Genomic DNA, 15384 nt, shown 5'->3' with positions numbered 1-15384 from the left:
TGCCTCTCTCCGTTACAAAGAAACTACCATAAAAATCAGAGGCTGTTCATTTCTTTTTACTGGAGCAAACTTACAAATTCAGCAGGTGATTAAATCATTTTTCTGCCATTGTAATATACCACAGTACAACAAAGAACATCATGTTCTATTTGAGAAACCACACTGAGATTTCTCATATCCAAGCTGCTGTGATTGTAGGGGATAAAATGTATTTTGAAGGCGACCCAACTCCGCGGACTTGTGGGAAATATAGTTTCAGCTCCAAAAACATGACATATGCAAATCAGCTTTGTGTTGGACCAAGTTACTTCAATTACCATAGGCCTTTGCTTTACTGCGCCTGCGCTGTAGATGTTTTCCCCGTGCATGTGTGTAGGCGAATCACGTGTGGAGAAGCGGTTGGTTGTCATGTCTCTGCCGTAGCAGAGTTCCGTGCTTGGTTTAATTATCTGCTTCCAGCTTTTGCTATACTTTCTATTTCTTTTCCCCCCTCATACCTTTTTTTAAATCGAAGAATGAGCGAAAACGATGACATCGAAGTCGACAGCGATGTATGTCTTTTTGTTTCTTCTAGAAGTAGCTAGCCAGTTTGTTAGCTACACAGTAACTCACATTCCTCTCAAAATATGCTATTTGATTGTGCTAGCTAGTTAGCGGGGGTTTCTCTGGGCTAGCACTAGGTTTTGAAGCCTGTATGGAGATAGCTGTTAGGGGGGGCGTTTGAGCTCTTAATTGCTGGCTTTCAAATGAAAGTCGCACACGGAACTGGTGAATAAGTTGGGTAGCCTCGCTACGACATTTGTCGTTTATTTGGGGCAGCTCAGCAAAATAAAGAGGGCTGTTTTATGCTCTTATAACTTAAATCACTCGTTCTGGTGGACCGTATTCCTGCTGTCACGTGATCAATAAAACTTGAAATAAAACGCTGTGTTAAAACTGCAAATATGGAAAAAAAAAACATAAATAAAACCAATCATAAACAGCAGTTAAGCTCTTCCAGGACACAAGGTCAGCTCTTCTGAGAGGTGAACTGACGGCTTGCTTGGACATAATGTTCCTTTCAGAAATATAACACGGTTCTGTCGGCTACACCACGCATGCTTTTACTATTTATTTAGTTTAGATGCTAAATGCAGCCCTTGTTTATTCGTTGCATAAAAGGGTAATCCCTTCACGTCTACCTAGATATAGTTAGCATACTTGACAGCTAGCTGGTTGAAATGTCGTGGTTGGTTGTATCTTTAGCTCTGACGTGTGATTTAAGTCAGGCTATGATGCACACACATTTAATACAGCAAACCGAGGCTCAATGAGAATACAGTACTCGATGTTCTCCTATCGTACAACTGAATTCATGTCATGTTATTGTGTTTTCTGGATTATAAGCCCGGCGATTTATTCAGTATTTCTCTGCAAGCCCTTGTTACCTGTTAAATTGTGGTTTCTTGCTAAAAATCCAGCGCTGTAGTTGCATTACAACTAACCACTCTGCCAATGTATCAGTACGCCCACTGTGCGTGCAGGTTTGAATTCCTCGTGTTGCAATAAGCAGTTGCATTTTCCCACCCCAAAGTGCGATGTGGTGTTTTAATTGAGCATGAATCTGAGAACATGACCTAAATATGGCCACATATTTCTCAGAACTATGGATTCCAACTCTAGTGTAGATCCTATTAGAGCCACCTATACATTTACTGTAAGGCTTCATAAGCTCTCATTGTGCCGTGCATCTAACGCTACTGAGCCATTAAGTTTAGAAATGCTTCCTAAAAACAGTTTTCAGCAAAGGCTCAAATTTCACATCCATATTTCAAGTGATGAGCTTTAACTTTGTGAGGCAGATTGTTTGTATTTGTCTTTTGTTTATGTTTGTTTTGATGTATATGTTTGTCTTTTGCATTTTGTGTAGTTTTACATGATGTGTTCACGAGATATTAGCAGTTTTAGTCAAATCTGCCATGTTTGAATCTACATTTTTACGTTGATATCCATTGACATGTAGTGTTGCTCTTACATAAACAAAGAAAATGAAAGTAAAATGTTCCTTCTAATCTCTGCCAGTACCTAAATTAAAAATGATCCGTTTTATACTAACTTTAATATCTGGCCTAGCAACATGTTGTAATGAGTGAGATATAGATAGATAATAATAGATTGGATTTATATAGCGCTTTTCGAGACCCTCAAAGCGCTTTACAATGCCACTATTCATTCACTCTCACATTCACACACTGGTGGAGGCAGCTACAGTTGTAGCCACAGCTGCCCTGGGACAGACTGACAGAAGCGAGGCTGCCATATCGCGCCATCGGCCCCTCTGGCCAACACCAGTAGGTGGTAGGTGAAGTGTCTTGCCCAAGGACACAACGATCAGAACAGAGTGAGCTGGGGATCAAATCGGTAACTTTGCGGTTACAAGATGAGCTTCCCAACCCCTGAACCACGGCCGCCCAGATAGATAGATCGATACACACTCTATTGATCTCACAAGACAAAGTCCAGCGACAGGATACAGAATAGAAATAGTACAGTTAGTGAGTTAATAGTTAAAGTAAAACCCTCACTTAGTGAGAGACATCTTTTATCAAATATATACAACAGTGAGAAAAAAACCCCTAAAAAATAAGAATGAGGTTAATTTAAAGAAGAGCAAAAAGCTACAATAATACCATACCAATATTTGAATTTACCTGATCTACATCCCGTCTGTCCAGTTCTGGGTTGTGGATGGGGGAGCTGGAGCCTATTCTAGCTGCCATAGGGCAAGAGGTGGGGTACAGACTGGCAGTCTTTTGCAGCGCCAACACAGACAGCCAGACAACCATTCGCGCTCACATTCACAGAGAAATGGGGAGAACACGCACAGGTCCTGGGTGCAAATCTAGCCGCAGCCTTTCCATATAGAGTTTGCATGTTCTCCCCATCTCTTCATTTGGAAAATTTTCACACATATTTGTAATCACTACATTTAAAAGCTAGTTATTAACCACAAACGGATCTTACATGACTCTTAGTGACTCACGAAACAAGGAACACCTTGTTTTAAGACAAAAAATTGGATTTTTTATCTATCATCCAGTCCGTGTTAAGAAAAAAAGGCAAAGGAAGAGTTGAGACTGAGTTAATGTTGAATTTTAGTTACGACTAAGATTTGCTGGTGCAACCCTGAAAGCAAACATATCGTGTCCTTGTAAATACTTCCAGCACAGGTTCCTGCTTGTGTGCATATATTGATATTAACCCAGATAACCGTCTAAACTCTTACTGCAGTTTAAATCACTTCTGTATGGCCTGGTAAATGGCTTGTATTTATATAGCGCTTTACTAGTCCCTAAGGACCCCAAAGCGCTTTACATATCCAGTCATCCACCCATTCACGCACACATTCACACACTGGTGATGGCAGCTACATTGTAGCCACAGCCACCCTGGGGCGCACTGACAGAGGCGAGGCTGCCCACCACCAGTAGGCAACGGGTGAAGTGTCTGTATGTTAAAGAAGCGGACGTATGTAGTTTTTTTGTAAATGACCTAAACTTTCTCTCTCCCCTTTGCAGGCAGACAAGCGAGCACATCACAATGCGCTGGAGCGTAAACGCAGGGACCACATTAAAGACAGCTTTCACAGTTTACGAGACTCTGTGCCTGCACTACAAGGGGAGAAGGTGAGGAAACTATCTATATATTGCCATAGACCATTCATATTGTGCCCCAGAATCCAGATCTATGCTCGTCATCTCTCCGTCATGCCTAGAGGAAGGAGGAAATTGTTATTTGTAGAAACAGATGCCTCGCCAAATATTAACGACGTGTCTGATAATGATTCACAAGATCATTCATCTCGTTGGTGGATTTTAACAAGCTTGTAGACACTGCTGTCAAAGCAAGCAGCTCTGTAAACTCTGGCAGCTTTGCCAAATAAATGCTGGATGAAGAGTGATGTTTCTGCTTATGCTGTCCATTTCATATTTAATACTATTCAAGTTCAAAAGGCAGTTAACGTACAGTTGTTGTGTCAACATGGAGATGAGATCATTTTCTCCTCTGTTAAGCCTGATTTGTAGTACTGTGTTGAATCCCAGCTGCTTTATCTTCGTTTGCTTTTAACTTGTACCTGCGCTGGTCTGCCATCACAAGTGAAACTGAAGCTGATAATGCTCAACCTGGAGTTAATAGATATGCAGTGCTATGCAAATCTAAAAGCCACCCCTCATTTCTTTACATTTTGCTAGGAAAATGGGAAATTCTGTCGAAACACGTGCAAACATACATGAAAGTACAGTATGTAAGTTAAAAACAGAGTCTGTACAGTTTTAATGAGCTTGAAAATCACTATGTGGTATGACGGCTTTTATTCTTCAGCACAGCCTGAACTCTCTTAGGCAGCTTTCTTATAGTAGTCTTCAGGAATAGTTCATTGAAAGCTCTTCTCTGGATGTTGGCTTTCTTTTGTTACATTTGCTGTCACGATGATCCAACACTGCTTCAATAATGTTGAGGTCCAGCCTGTGGGGAGGCCAATCCACGACCGAGAGTGTTGTAATTGCGTTGTTTTCTATCCTGACTGAAATGCAGGTCCAAATAATGACAGAGCCTTTACGGATTGCTGCAGCCACTCACTCTTTTACCTCAGATTAATACTGAAGATGATTTAGACCAGAAATTTCTAATTTGAATTGATCACTGCCCACTGCCACTGATTTTCAGTCTGGTTAGTAATCTGTATACTGTGTTAACACTGCATATTTCTAACAAACACAGTCGCTGTTGCTCAAGTTTGCATTGCTGCAAAGTTGTGGCATCAACATTTGTGGTCAGCCTGCGCTGTTGGTTTAATACGGTACTACAAAACAAGCGTTGACCCATCTGCCCGAGGTCGCTGACTCCTGGAATAGTTCTTGTTAACTTCTTATTTGAATCCAGATTAAATTGCAACACACTCTGAACTGTGTATAACAGATTCATGCACTTTATTGGCTGCTTTTTCACACGGGCCTCACAGAATTCTGTTAAACAGGCTTCCCGAGCACAGATTCTAGACAAAGCCACGGAGTACATCCAGTACATGAGACGAAAAAACCACACCCACCAGCAAGATATTGACGATCTAAAGAAGCAGAATGCACTGCTGGAGCAGCAGGGTAAGCGGTGCTCTTGTTAAATAAGTATCGCACATTTTTGTCACGTGGATTCAATCTCAGATGCCGTAAACAACGTTTGTTTCTATCTTTGTGTACGACTTGCAGTTCGTGCACTTGAGAAGGCCAAGGGGAACACTCAGCTCCAGACCAACTACTCTTCCGATAGCAGCTTGTACACAAACCGCAAAGGGAGCGCCGTGTCCGCTTTTGATGGTGGGTCCGACTCCAGCTCTGAATCAGAATCAGACGAGACACCAAACAGGAAGAAGCTGCGCCTGGAGCTAAGCTAGATTTGGGTGGACCCCGGCTCCTTAGACAGACTCTTTTTACCCACCAGCCCCAGCTCCTCTTGCCTGTCCGCACTGAGCCCTGCCTTCTTGCGCTAGCCCAGGAGACGAGGTGGAGATCGTGTGTGAGAGAGGTGCTATTATGTATAAAACGCTTCTACCTTCTTTTATCCTTCTGGCAAGCATCCTGTCACTCCTTTCGTGGCCCAGCAACAAAGTTAAAAATCCCCAAATTGAGGCAGCTCTGCAGATTTGAAGGACTTTATGCCTTTCAGACCTCATAATAACCATTCATATATGTGGAGATGACAAGACTTGAGTAAAGCTACAAAAATAACCTTTCCCTATTGGTTGTTTTGGTCAACCTCTCCAATCCGGTGGAGGTGTGAGACTTTTGACAAACGGTAAGGGTAGGAATACCTTACCTTTTAATAATAATAATATTAATATTTTTCCAGAAAAGAATGTGAAGTTGCTTTTGGAAAAACAAACCCTGTCTGTTATGCAAAATGCAGCCCTCCTTATTCTGTGTAGTTGGCTAAAAGTTTTGTCTTTTGAAATGTTGTGTAATCAAAGAAATCCCTCTATTTATAGTCATGCACCAAGAAGAATTTCTTACCCTTATATCTATATACCTATATAATCTGATGTCTGAACTCCCATTATGTTTGGCTTGATATTTCAAAGTTTCAGCTATTTATTTTCCTCTATTTTTAATATTTTTAAATAAATTGTGGTTAAAAAATCCCCTCATTGATATTGAATGTTGCACAATGCAGTTAAAGGCATTGTCCTTTATTTTTGTCGATGGAAGTTCCTTTTCAGTGTGTGGTATATAACACTGTATACTCTTAAATGGTGTCGTTTCTGCAAAGAAAAGCCTTCCCTTTGATTTGCCTGTGCTGGGAATGTTTCTCTTTTTTTTTGCAGAGATAAATTAGTGTGTACCTTATAAGATTTGTTTGTTCCATTCCATGGAAATTACAGGTATGTTGTACATACTGCCAACGGTTGTCTTGCAAGATAAGGCATACCTTTATTATGAAACTATAAATAAACTATTTTATCCATTTTGGATGAATTTGTGAGTCCTGTGTTTTTAATGTAAAAAAAAATAGCCTGATTTTTGCACATTAGGCATCCCCAACAGCATCCTTTTTTTGGTGTTAAATGCAGGTTTAGTTAAAGAGCCAGTTAATTCAATAATCTGGCAGGTTTAATAGGATTTGAGAATCAGAATTTGCTGATGGAATTAAGGTAAATGATAAGAAGGATTTGTTGAAACTTTGGTAGAAATAAACCTTTAAATGTTCCTAGATCACAAGGACTGGATTGGCTACACACGGAGATATATGTGTTTGTCTTTTCACTCATATTTAGAGATAAAGTAGAAAATATGAGCATCGAGGAACATATAAACTTTTATTTGCGACATAAAATGACATCAATCATTGTTTAAATATTGAATTTAGACTTGGGCCAGTGTGATGTGTCCTGACGCTCCCTCTACAGGAAACAACGTTCAAAGACGCAGGTTGTGTGCTGCTTTCCAGTGCCGTAGGAAATTGCAGGCGTAACCAAGAACGACATGTAGGATGGTGAAGTACTACTGAAATATTTGAAGGTGATAGTAAAGCACACGACGAACCACAAAAATGTTAGAAAAACGTTCCAAGACATCTGACTTTGTAAAGTGCATCAAGTGGCGCTCTTTGAGTTCAGCGTGAAAGTTTCCGAGGGGCCTTGAACGCATCACCCAAGCAGAGGACAAGCAGCCAGTTTCAAGCGCCGCATCAGACAGGCATGTTTTTTCATCATCGCTTAGTTTTGGGTCATGGCTAAACAGTACGACTTCTTGTTCCGGCTGCTCATGCTCGGAGACTCGGGGGTTGGGAAGACTTGCATGTTGCGCCGGTTCACGGAAAGTGACTTTGACACTACACACATTTCCACCATCGGTAAGCCATCCAACAGGTTTTCAGTGAAGCTTTCTCCAAAACTCATATCAGTTTTTTCCCCCACAGGTTGAACCAGTTAAACACCGGGAAATTCTTTTCCCTGGATGAATGTAGATGCAGGGTTTTAACATTCAGAGCATTTTATTTTAGCTTTCCCATTTGTTCAGAAAGTGGGCCTACTTATAGGATTAAAGGGCCTCAAGTTCAAACAGCCTCACATGGGAAAGTTTGCCTAGAAGGCTTTCTGTTGCCCACGCTAAAGCACAATGAAAGTATAAGATGGAATGTTTTTGCTTAATTAAAGGTTAGACACGTAGAAGAGGTCTGATAAATTACGTCTCTGTCACGAGCGTACTGGAAATGGGAAGGGAGACGACTATTTCTTCTGCTCTCAAATTATTTGATATGCTATCTTATATCTTTCCCCCCTTGATTGGAACTTGCGGATTGATGAGGCCATTAGTGCTTCATATCAGTACTGCCACTTTTCCTGATTGTGTCACAATGGTAGGCCCTGTTTACCTGTTAGACTGTGGAGCATAATCAGGGTCAAGTCACACCAGAAAATGCAGAGTGGAAAGGCTTTACATGGGATTTGGATATTTGGAATAGTGTCTGATGATGAAATCATTGCTAAAAGAAAATCACCAGCCGTGCCTTTAGATCTGCATCAGGCAGTGAAAGAAGCGCTGGAACAAAAGGATACCGATATGCAGGATGAATGGACAGCTTTGCATATATTACATAAACGCAGATTCTTACATGATAAAAGTGAACAATTGCAAAAAGAGGAAAGCCATCCTTAGGGCGAGACAGAAACGGGCTACAGGAGGAGCTCATTCACAGACACTGAAAACAGTGAGATTGGGATTTGATTGTTATGTAAAGTAGGTGCATTTTCAGATTCAGTAGCACCTCTTCGTTTCACTCAAACTGGGCTAGGAAGCTGCATCGCCAACAAAAATGTATTTATGGTCAATGATCATATGAAATGCCTGACAGAAAACTTTTTTATGAGCACAATGTTGGGATTGGATTACACAGAGTTTATTGATTCCACAAAGTGTGGTGGCAGCGTAACGGAAAGAAAAAAACAAAAACTGTTCAGGGTTTAATGTTAAATGTAACAGAGCCAAATATGGAAGGAAACAGAGAACAGATTCCAAGTTGTCCAATTGATCAGAATCACACGTTTCCTTTTTTTCCTGCTCTACTTCTTTCCTATTCTAACTTCAATCATGCCACTAGTGTTAAAAAATATTATAAATATCCATCACAGGAGCCAAATGAAAGGATCTCTTCAGTCTTTTCATTAATCTTTTCTTGCAAGATATATCGACAGTAGTATAGTCGTCATAGTTGTAGTGTCATGGCTTATTGGCACATTGGACTATAACAGAAACTATTGAATTTGCTCATTTCGGTCATGCTTTAGTTGTCGGGCCAATAACCTCATGCGACTCCAGAATACTTTGGTATACAGAGGAGTTCATGGCCGACTTAATGACTGCAAGGTGCCCAGGTAAAACAAGCCCAAATCATCACCCCTCCACCACCGTGCATGACAGATGGTAAGAGGGGTTCGTGCTGATATGCTGTGTTTGTTTTTTGCCAAATGTAGTGCTGTGCATCATGGCCAAACATCTCCACCTTGGTCTGGTTTGTCCAAAAGACATTGGAGGTGTGATGGTTAGTACGATCTGGGTTCTTGCTGCCTCTTACAGCAAGAATGTCCTGTGTTCAAAGCTACTGGCTGGTTGGTCTCTCTGTTCCTGCAGGGGTTCCTTCCAGGTTCTTTGCCTCCCCCCCACAGTCCAAAAGTTTGGTGATTCCAAACTGGCCCTAGGACGGATGCTAATTTAGGCATGTAGGCGATCGTGGCTCAAGAGTTGGGAGTTCACCTTGTAATCAGAAGGTTGCCGGTTCGAGCCCCGGCTTGGACAGTCTCGGTCGTTGTGTCCTTGGGCAAGACACTTCACCCGTTGCCTACTGGTGGTGGTCAGAGGGCCCGGTGGCGTCAGTGTCCGGCAGCCTCGCCTTTGTCAGTGCGCCCCAGGGTGGCTGTGGCTACAATGTAGCTGCCATCACCTGTGTGTGGATGTGTGGATGACTGGATGTGTAAAGCACTTTGGGGTCTTAGGGACTAGTAAAGCGCTATATAAATACAGGTCATTTACCATTTAGGGTCTGAGATGTAGCTCTAGGGTTGTTGTTTTTTTTTTGTTTTGTTTTTTTGCCATTTTCTGCCACTGAACTTGGGTTAAACTTACTGTGATGTCTACTTCTGGGATATGCGACAGATCAGCAAACCTTTCATAACTTCTGGCTTTATAGATGTGATGACACTTGTTGATGATCAGTTAAGTACATCTGAGTACACTTCCTCACAGGACTGCAGAGAGTCTATAACATGACTGTACATAGTGTAGGATCAGAAATGTTTGTCTTTGAGTGGATTTTGGCTTTGCTAGCATGATGAAAACTAAATAAGAAGTAGATTAAAAGAACTAGTTGAATAGAAACCAGCAAAGTTACGTTGCAAACCTTTATTCTGTCTCCTAGCACAGAAATCCCTCAGTGTCGTTTACACCTGTTTAGATAACAGTATCTCCGAGGAATCCTCAATGAACCTCAGGGACATTTGTTGGCAGTTTGTGATTGTATTTTTGGAGGTTGCATCCCAGCTTACATCTGTATTTGCATTTTCTTTGTTTTGGTCAGGAATTGATTTTAAGATGAAAACACTGGAGGTAGATGGAACCAAGGTGCGAGTACAGATATGGTAAGTGACATTTTTCTTTCATTGCATTCACACTTGCTGCCATGGGTGATTCCCTTTTGCTGATATGTGTTTGGTCCTCCATGCAGGGACACAGCTGGTCAGGAGCGCTATCAGACCATCACCAAACAGTACTACAGGAGGGCGCAAGTATGAGCAGCCAAGAGTAAACTTAGATTTCTGTAACGCAGCTTTGATTCCTTAGTCCTCTTTCCACTTTTTATGCAGGGTGTCATCTTTGTCTACGACGTCACAGACAAGCTGTCCTTTAAGCACATAGCCAAGTGGGTCAGTGATGTGGATGAAGTAAGGCAATAAGCACTCTGTTCGCTGCCCTTCGCAGCTGTCCAGTATTTGTGTTCTGGCTGACTGAACTTTAGCTGCTTGCTAAACAATCAGTGGCTTAGAGTGACTGACAGGATGATGAAGTCCACTATCCCTGTGCTTGACTTCAGTTTTTGTTGTTTTCTTCTAGTATACTACCCAAAAAATGGAGACCATATTGGTAGGAAACAAATGTGATGATTCACTCAGGAGGGAAGTGTCAAAGAACCAAGGAACCAAGGTTTGATTGAGCCTTATTTTCCGCTGTGCTTTAATTAGTATATTATTGATTTTAATTTGGAGATTGTGTTTTAAGTACTCAACGTCATAATATACAGACTCCCATATTGTAAGTCAGTCTCCTGGTGGCCTCCAGTTTCTTCCATTAAACTTCCTTAAACTTGATGATGATTACTGTAATACCTGCGCTGGAAAGCTTTGTGTGTTTCATAAATGTCACTTAAGCTGCCAGATCAGCTCGAAACACAGTCTACACAAACAATCCACACACTGCATACAAATTCAACCTGTCTGTCGGGCAACTTGGCAGCTCGATTCGAGAAGTGTGCGCACAACTATCTCTGTGCTGGCAGGCTCTTAGTTGTTTCTATTGCTCAGACAGCCTCAGGCCTTTTTACCACAAAGACACAGTGAAGACTTGAAAACACTCCCAAATAAAATCCGGACGGTTGTACAGATCATGTGTGTGATGAGTAGTTGTTCATGTTGTAGAAACACCAATATGAACTCTTTCTGACCCTGTTAAATTAGACGATGAATTACAGCCAAATGTCATTCATCAGAATGAACGTTCCTCCGAGCTCTTCACACAGACCAGGACCATCTAGATACTAAATACTACAAAATATTCAGTTATACTAGACTCAGTCGCTGCTCTCATGTTGGGAATAATGTTGACTTTATTTTTGAGGTTTTAAAAAAACACTTTTGCATATTTGAGAAGAACTTTTATTGAGAAAATATGCAATATGGTTCTGGCATAACTTATTTCAGGGAGAAAAGGCTTTTAGAGGCACTACTATCAAAGTCCCAGCTTCCAAAAACTAATGGCTGATACCAGCATGTCTCTTAAAATAGAATACTGTTCAACTGGTTAGGCTGAGACAGACAAACGCTTCCTCCCACGTTTAAAACATTTAGTGAAATCTTTTTAAAAATCATATCGCTAAATAAGATAAACCTTTTATAAACCTCTTACTGCATGTTATAATATTAACACAGCACACAGCAAAGCCTGAAGGATACACCTACATCCATGCAAGTGCATAATATGTATAAATCTTCACACTGTTGACACCCTGTGCTGTTTAATCAGTATTATTGTGCCAGAGTATCGCCTTTGCATTTAATTGATTTTTTAAAATTATATTTATATAGTTTTGGAGAAAAAAGGTATAAAATAGTTTTATTATTTCTAAAAATATGCGCTTCAATTGTCTGTAGTTAGCAGGATCCTATGGGATGGAGTTCTTTGAAACCAGTGCCTCCAAGAATATCAACATCAGTGAGGTAGTGGATTTTCTTGGCAACATTTTTTTCTGGGTAATTCCCCGCCGCATTCTTTTGTTTTCTTTCTTCCTTCTTCCTCCAGTCATTCGAACGTCTGACAGAACTCGTGCTACAGGCTCACAAGAGGGACGTGGACAACCTGTTGGGATCTCTGGACAGCTATCTGGATAAGGCAGGTCTGGAGGAAGACAAAGAGAGCACAGTCCCTCACCTTCCTCAGAGGAGCTGCGCCTGTTAGAAACAAGATGGCCATCATGGTGCCACAGCTTATAGTTGAAGGCGCTCTGACTTGATTCGGTCCCCCTCTGCCCTCTTTGTGGATGCTGTGACTTGTTGGCCCAGGGGTTTAATGAATGGGTTTCACTTTTTGCAAGTTTTTTTTTTTTTATCACACTGTGTTAAATGCATTTAGAAGCAGTTACCAGCAGAGGGCCAATTTTGTTCCATGATCGCTGAATCTTAAAGCTGCTGAGGTTCCCGGAGAACACGGTTTTGTGTAATAAAACTATCCATACCCACAATTTCCTCCTTTAAAATACAGGTTTGCACCGAGCAGCTGCTTCGTCACTTGTTCTTCATATTTTGTTCATATATATTTTTTTAAAATTGAATAATTTGGTTGGTGCTGTAGATGAATTGTGGATTCAAATCAACAATCGTTTATTTGAGGAGGGCGGAGGAAGAGGATGGAGGCAATGACGAAGAAGCCGGAGGACAGAGCTGAATTATTTACACCTCGAAATTCAAACCCAGCAGGGGTGGAGTTATTTACATAATTTACTATCCTCCTTTGACGGAGACTCTGTCGTGCCATGTTCGAAGACCTTGAATGCTTGCTCATGCATTATCATCACGAATGTGTGCATTTGCGTTACAAATGTGATTGGCATTGTGTGCTAAAGGAGTGTTACCGCTCTTTGAAGTAATGTACTCAGGCTCTGCCAAGTTGCCACTTGTATGTAATTTTTTTTTAAATGATATGTGCAGGTTGTTACAAAAAAAATAACAAAACCACTGTACGGGTTAATAAATTAAAGTTTTCATATTAAAGCTAATGAGATGTGTCGGGACCTTGCTGAGTCATTACATTAGAATGCAAGGAGTGAAGTCCTGAAAGAGTTCAGACAGATTCATTCATTTTTAATCACCCTCCGTGAAAGACGGGGGATCATGTTAAATTTTTGATGACAGAGAAAACTGATACATGTTACAGAGATGCCGTAAAGTAGGAAGTACGTGCAAGTTTTATCCCTAAAACACTCTTTGAGAATATAATTACATTCACTTCAAGAAAGTCAGTTTACTTGATAAAACTTTAAAAATCCTGATAAGAAGACAATTAGTTACGTTAATCTATTTCGGACTTCTTCAGAGTATAGGATGGCAGATGGAGATCACTTTCCCGCAGGGCCATTTGATCCTTGTCAAAGGCAACTTTCTGCCCTAAATGAATCAGGTGACCAAGCGCTTGGATACAGGCAGCTCGAGATCCCCTCTGCCTCCACTGTGGCAGAACCAGAGGACGAGATGACGTTCATCGCGAAGACTTTCTACGACCTGAGGGCCACCACGCTGGAGGGAGACTCTGTGGACTTCAACGTCTTCAGAGGACGGGTGGTCCTCATAGAGAATGTGGCCTCGCTCTGAGGAACCACCACCCGGGACTTCAGCGAGCTCAACCAGCTGCAGAGCAAGTACCCCCATCGGCTGGTGGTCCTGGGTTTTCCTTGCAATCAGTTTGGCTATCAGGTGAGTTCAGCAGCAGAGTTTGAAGTCACTTAAAAACCTCTCAAATGTATTACTTAATGTACCAGTTCTGTGTTATTGTTGTTGTCACAGACATTTTCCTTTTCCCAATCCTACCTGGGTCTGGTTTGAGTTAAAGTCTGACTTGTATTATTGGCATTAGTGTATTTCCTCTTTCCTAAAGCAAGTTACAGGAATTGCATCATTTAATAGTGTGCAAACTGTATCTGGTACTGATGGTTTGATACTGAAGTAGGATTTTAATCATCTTCGCTATCATAGTGAAACCAATGAATGCTTGTGCTCTGCAGGAGAACTGCACCAATGGTGAAATCCTGAATTCACTGCAGCACGTGCGTCCAGGTGGAGGCTTCAAGCCCATCTTTACCATCTTCGAGAAGTGTGACGTCAATGGAACAAATACCCACCCAGTTTTTGCCTATCTGAAAGACAAACTCCCCTATCCCGATGACGACCCAAATTCTCTCATTCAGGACCCCAAATTTCTGGTTTGGAGCCCCATCAGCAGGACGGATATCTCCTGGAACTTTGAGAAATTCCTCATTGGGCCAGAGGGAGAACCCTTTAAGCGATACAGCAAAAAATTCCCCACCATTGACATAGAGCCTGACATTCAAAGACTGCTAAGATTAACTAAGACCTAAGAATAGCCTCCATCTCTTAATGACTTCTCATCCATAACTCTCAAAGCTGTCATGCTGTCCTCCACACCGTTGAGTCTTATTAAATGAGGGTGATGTTCTAAAACAGAATAAGGGAATATCATCGGAAGCCTTATAAGTGCTTAACAGTTGTGGATGAATGAACAGTGTAGTTAAAAGTTTACACATATGTACATTATGCATGAGGCAAATGATCACTTTGATGTTTTTTGTTTTTTTTTTTTTATCACATCCTTTTGTTTCTTGTTCTTTTCCTGTTCGTCCAGCAGATGGTGCTGCTGATTTAATCCTAAACTTCTCTCGTGAATTAACATTCATCACACACACATAATGTTTGCACTGGAATAAAACCTTCAAACCAAATTCGTCTCCCACTGAGGTGTGATTTTTAATTGGACCATATATAAACATAAAGATGCGCTCCACTGATGTAAGCACGACCAAAATAGAGCTGGAGTAGGCATAATAATGAAGCTTTAAATACAGTGGGGAGGATGTGGAATTATTTGAAACAGCCTTTCAAAAAATTCACAGCGCAATCTTCTAATTATGCTTCCTCTTGCCCGATGAATCCCTTTTTAAAATTATCTCAGAGCCTCCCACACTAATTTTCCAGACCTACATTTTTAAAGTAAAAACATGCTGAAACCATGCAGCTACATGAATGCTTTATCACTACAGTGACACCTTAAGACAAACCCAAAGTCATCCATGTAGGGTAAACAGTGACCTCGTTACCTGTGTTATGACCTGCCATGCAGCTTTAGCTTTTTATGCAAAGTCTGCACTGTTTGCAAGGCCTGCTTTGCAGGTTCGCGCAGGGCTTTGTGCACATATGCTGACATCTACGTCAGCACAACAGGCCACACGGCGACCTCATGGCAGGTGGGTACATTTAGAAACACTAAAGCAGGGCCGGCCCGTGGCATAGGCCGT

General features: G+C 41.3%; 3 protein-coding genes across 5 annotated transcripts; all 3 read left to right on the top strand.

Annotated features, from left to right (window-relative positions):
- Positions 1 to 359: 359 nt before the first annotated feature.
- LOC146686671 (protein max-like) lies at positions 360 to 6509 on the top strand. 2 transcript variants are annotated; one of them, XM_085442043.1, is made up of 4 exons: positions 360 to 551; positions 3558 to 3665; positions 5018 to 5141; positions 5247 to 6509. In XM_085442043.1, the coding sequence occupies exons 1-4, from the start codon at positions 516 to 518 to the stop codon at positions 5429 to 5431; spliced, it is 453 nt and encodes a 150-aa protein (XP_085298169.1). In that variant the 5' UTR covers positions 360 to 515; the 3' UTR covers positions 5432 to 6509. The 2 variants fall into 2 exon arrangements, with proteins under 2 accessions (XP_085298169.1, XP_085298168.1); XM_085442042.1 differs by having other exon boundaries at positions 5003 to 5141.
- Positions 6510 to 7111: 602 nt separating this feature from the next.
- On the top strand, positions 7112 to 13087 carry LOC146686670 (ras-related protein Rab-15-like). Of its 2 annotated transcripts, XM_085442040.1 has the most exons (7): positions 7118 to 7386; positions 10108 to 10168; positions 10255 to 10315; positions 10394 to 10471; positions 10641 to 10730; positions 11954 to 12019; positions 12102 to 13087. In XM_085442040.1, exons 1-7 carry the CDS (start codon positions 7263 to 7265, stop codon positions 12255 to 12257), a joined length of 636 nt encoding a protein of 211 aa, XP_085298166.1. In that variant the 5' UTR covers positions 7118 to 7262; the 3' UTR covers positions 12258 to 13087. The 2 variants fall into 2 exon arrangements, with proteins under 2 accessions (XP_085298167.1, XP_085298166.1); XM_085442041.1 differs by lacking the exon at positions 11954 to 12019 and having other exon boundaries at positions 7112 to 7386.
- A 65-nt stretch (positions 13088 to 13152) lies between these two features.
- gpx2 (glutathione peroxidase 2) lies at positions 13153 to 14782 on the top strand. Its single transcript, XM_085442039.1, has 2 exons — positions 13153 to 13768; positions 14077 to 14782. The coding sequence occupies exons 1-2, from the start codon at positions 13400 to 13402 to the stop codon at positions 14428 to 14430; spliced, it is 723 nt and encodes a 240-aa protein (XP_085298165.1). The 5' UTR covers positions 13153 to 13399; the 3' UTR covers positions 14431 to 14782.
- The last annotated feature ends 602 nt before the right edge of the window (positions 14783 to 15384 follow it).

This window comes from Copadichromis virginalis, linkage group LG19, assembly GCF_057382275.1.
Source record: "Copadichromis virginalis isolate Kocher_CV1m ecotype Utaka linkage group LG19, C_Virginalis_male_GT1.1, whole genome shotgun sequence".
Lineage (NCBI taxonomy): Eukaryota > Metazoa > Chordata > Actinopteri > Cichliformes > Cichlidae > Copadichromis > Copadichromis virginalis.
The sequence above is the reverse complement of the archived record's forward strand: the minus strand, read 5'-3'. Positions and strand labels throughout refer to the sequence as shown.